Source organism: Jaculus jaculus, chromosome 5 (genome assembly GCF_020740685.1).
Source record: "Jaculus jaculus isolate mJacJac1 chromosome 5, mJacJac1.mat.Y.cur, whole genome shotgun sequence".
Lineage (NCBI taxonomy): Eukaryota > Metazoa > Chordata > Mammalia > Rodentia > Dipodidae > Jaculus > Jaculus jaculus.
In genome coordinates this window covers 139,689,481-139,692,467 of record NC_059106.1, presented here as the reverse complement: position 1 = coordinate 139,692,467, position 2,987 = coordinate 139,689,481, and the positions used below count along the sequence as shown (strand labels likewise).

General features: G+C 39.3%; 1 protein-coding gene across 1 annotated transcript; it reads left to right on the top strand.

The window, feature by feature from the left end:
* Window positions 1-550: 550 nt before the first annotated feature.
* On the top strand, window positions 551-1,047 carry C5H3orf14 (chromosome 5 C3orf14 homolog; the record flags this gene model as incomplete). Its single annotated transcript, XM_012947881.2, is given in 4 exon segments — window positions 551-573; window positions 575-644; window positions 647-699; window positions 978-1,047. Coding segments are annotated over 4 exon segments (216 nt in total), but the record flags the coding sequence as incomplete, so codon positions are not given.
* Between the last annotated feature and the right edge of the window lie 1,940 nt (window positions 1,048-2,987).

Sequence of the window (2,987 nt, the reverse complement as noted above, 5' to 3'; positions counted from 1 at the left end):
ACACCTGTAGCTTTTGCTCATCCAGCTGATTTATTGCAATTGACTTAGCTAGGACTTTCAAACATTTCACTAGAACTCTCTCTGCATTGCCTAAGGTTGTTAGCCCAGCAGAAAGCTCATAATATAGCTTTAGTTAAATTTTCTCAGGCTGGAGAGATGGCTTAGTAGTTAAGGTGTTTGCCTGAGAAACCAAAGGGCCCACGTTCACATTCCCCAGGATCCACATAAGCCAGATAGATGCCCAAGGGGCACGTGTGCCTGGAGTTTGTTTGCAGGCCTTGGCATATCCATTCTCTCTCTGTGTCTCTTCTCTCTGTCTCTCTTGCTCTCTGCTTGCAAATAAATAAATAGAAATTTTAAAATTATTTTAAAAGATCATTTCCTTAGCTGGGCGTGGTGGTGTACATCTTTAATCCTAGCACTGGACAGGCAGAGGTAGGAAGATTGCTATGAGTTCAAGGTCAGTTTGCGATTACATAGTGAATTCCAGGTCAACCTGGGCTAGAGTGAGACCTCCCTCAAAAAAACCAAAAAAATAATAATAATAACTTCCTTACTTGCTCAAAAAATTGCCTTCTAAAGCACAGGAAGAAATAATATCACATAGATAAATATTCCTTCAACTCATGGAGAATAAACTTGGATGGAAATCAAAACAGAAAAGACATCCCAGCTACAAACAATGGAGACTGCTTTTAAGTATATTTTATTTATTTGAGAGAGAAAGAGGTGGGGGGTAGAGAATGGGTGCACAAGGGCCTCCAGCCACTGTAAATGAACTCCAGATGCGTGCGCCCCCTTGTGCATCTGACTTACATAGGTCTTGGGGAATCAAACCTGGGTCCTTTGGCTTTGAAGGCAAGTGCCTTAACCACTTAACCATCTCTCCAGCCTGGAGACTGCTTTTAAAATAAGCCTCAGTTGAAGGACAAGAAACAAAGAAACAGCAAAATCAGTACAGACTAGATTCTTCCAAGTCCATGGCCTCAGGTGGTTTTTCTTGAGACTTGTTACTGGGCATCAGTAGATGAATATAACCCCAAATAGGGACAGTTCTGTTCAGAAGAACACCACACCCTACTGGTGCTAAGAACTCAATAGAAGCAGAAAATGCTGTTCAAAATGAGGCACATCGATAACTTATTCACCCCACTACTGTTTACTTTATTAAATAAAAATCAAAGAATTTTTAAATGGGCATGGTAACACATGCCTTTAATCCCTGCACTCAGGATGCAGAAGTGAGAGGATCGATGTGAGTTCCAAGCCAGCTTGAGACTACGTAGTCAATTCCAGGTCAGCCTGGGCTGGAGTGAGACCCTACCTTGAGAAAAAAAAAAAAAAGTTTAAAAACTATTTTAACAAGCTGAATATTGGGCTAGTGAGAGGTGGGCCTGAAGAGATCTGAGAGACTGAGTTTCATCCCCAGGAACCCACATAAATAGCTGGGCATGGCCATGCACATCTGTAGACTCACTCCTGTGGGGACCAGAGACTGAAGACTCACTGGAGTTCTAGAAAAAATAACAAGCTCTGAGATCAGTAAGAGACTCTGGCTCCAATGAGAATAGATGGAAGAGCAATGGAGAAGGACACCCAAAGTCCCCTCCAGCCACTGCAGGTGAGCTCATGGGGCACTACATAGGTACATATAAGTGCATGCACACACACACACATGCACGCACACACATGCACCATGCAACATACACAGACACACTCACAATAAGAAAGATAAGAAGCTCAATATTAAGAAATTATGTAAGTATAATTCCTTAGGAATTGAACATATTCATACCATTCCATCGTCTTCTAAATAACTACAGGGTCAGAGAATTTATGGAGAAGTCTATGGTTGTCACTTGCTGTAATTTTAAGATTATTAATTATGCTTCCTACCTACAGATGAAAGTAAAACTAATTTTGAAATTTGAATTGTTTATTAAATTCTAACTTTTCTGGGCTGGAGAGATGGCTTAGCAGTTAAGCACTTGCCTGTGAAGCCTAAGGACCCTGGTTCAAGGCTCAATTCTCCTGGAACCACGTAAGCCAGATGTACAATGGGGCACATGCGTTTGGAGTTTGTTTGCAGTGACTGGAGGCCCTGGCATGCCCATTGTCTCTATATATCTGCCTCTTTCTCTCTATGTCTGTCGCTTTCAAATAAATTAATAAAAATAAACAAAAAAAATTTTTAATTCTAACTTTTCTGAAGGATCCATTTTGTCTCTTATTCAGTCCTTCCTCCCCTGGAATAACATAATCTCTGACAAAACTCTCAGCCTATTTGCAAAGACAAAAAAATAGTATTATATGCAAAGCTCTGGCTTCAGCTCTAAGTTGTAGTGGCAGAAGACCCTGGCATGCCTCTCTCTGTCTCTGTCTCAAATGAATTAAAAAAAAAAAAAAAAAACACAGTTCAGAAGAAAGTTATTGTCAGAAATTTCAGAATCTTCCAGCCCTAGGAAAAACTACAGATGCTATCAAAGCTTATCAAATTATCAACAAATGAAGGAAAAAGTGAAGCCCTGAACACACTGTATTAGGTTAGCTATATTTTCAATTGGCAGAAACATATTATACTTATTTAATATATTTAATATAATTTCTATATTACACATAAATAAAAGAATTCTTCAGTGAGACAAAGATCAAGTTCACTAACAATGTTTGTAAATCAATTTTAAGATGAATAACTTGCTATCCCAATCGTTCATTTTCCTTGGCACCACTTCAGAGGATGACTCTTATAAACTGACGACCTTTTGTGTCTGTACAGATCAATTCATCTTCTCTGACTAGCTCTACAGGTTAGGATCTGTAGTGGAGATGTTCCAAGCTGGTGGGTGTGGACTTTTGTTTACCCTCCTCTAAATATGCTAAGGGCTTCATGAGATGGTTTCTAATCAAACAAGATCCTTCAAACCCAAGAATAAGACTGCTGATTTAAATTAAAAACAAAAACAGAACCTTGGCAGTTCATAGATAGA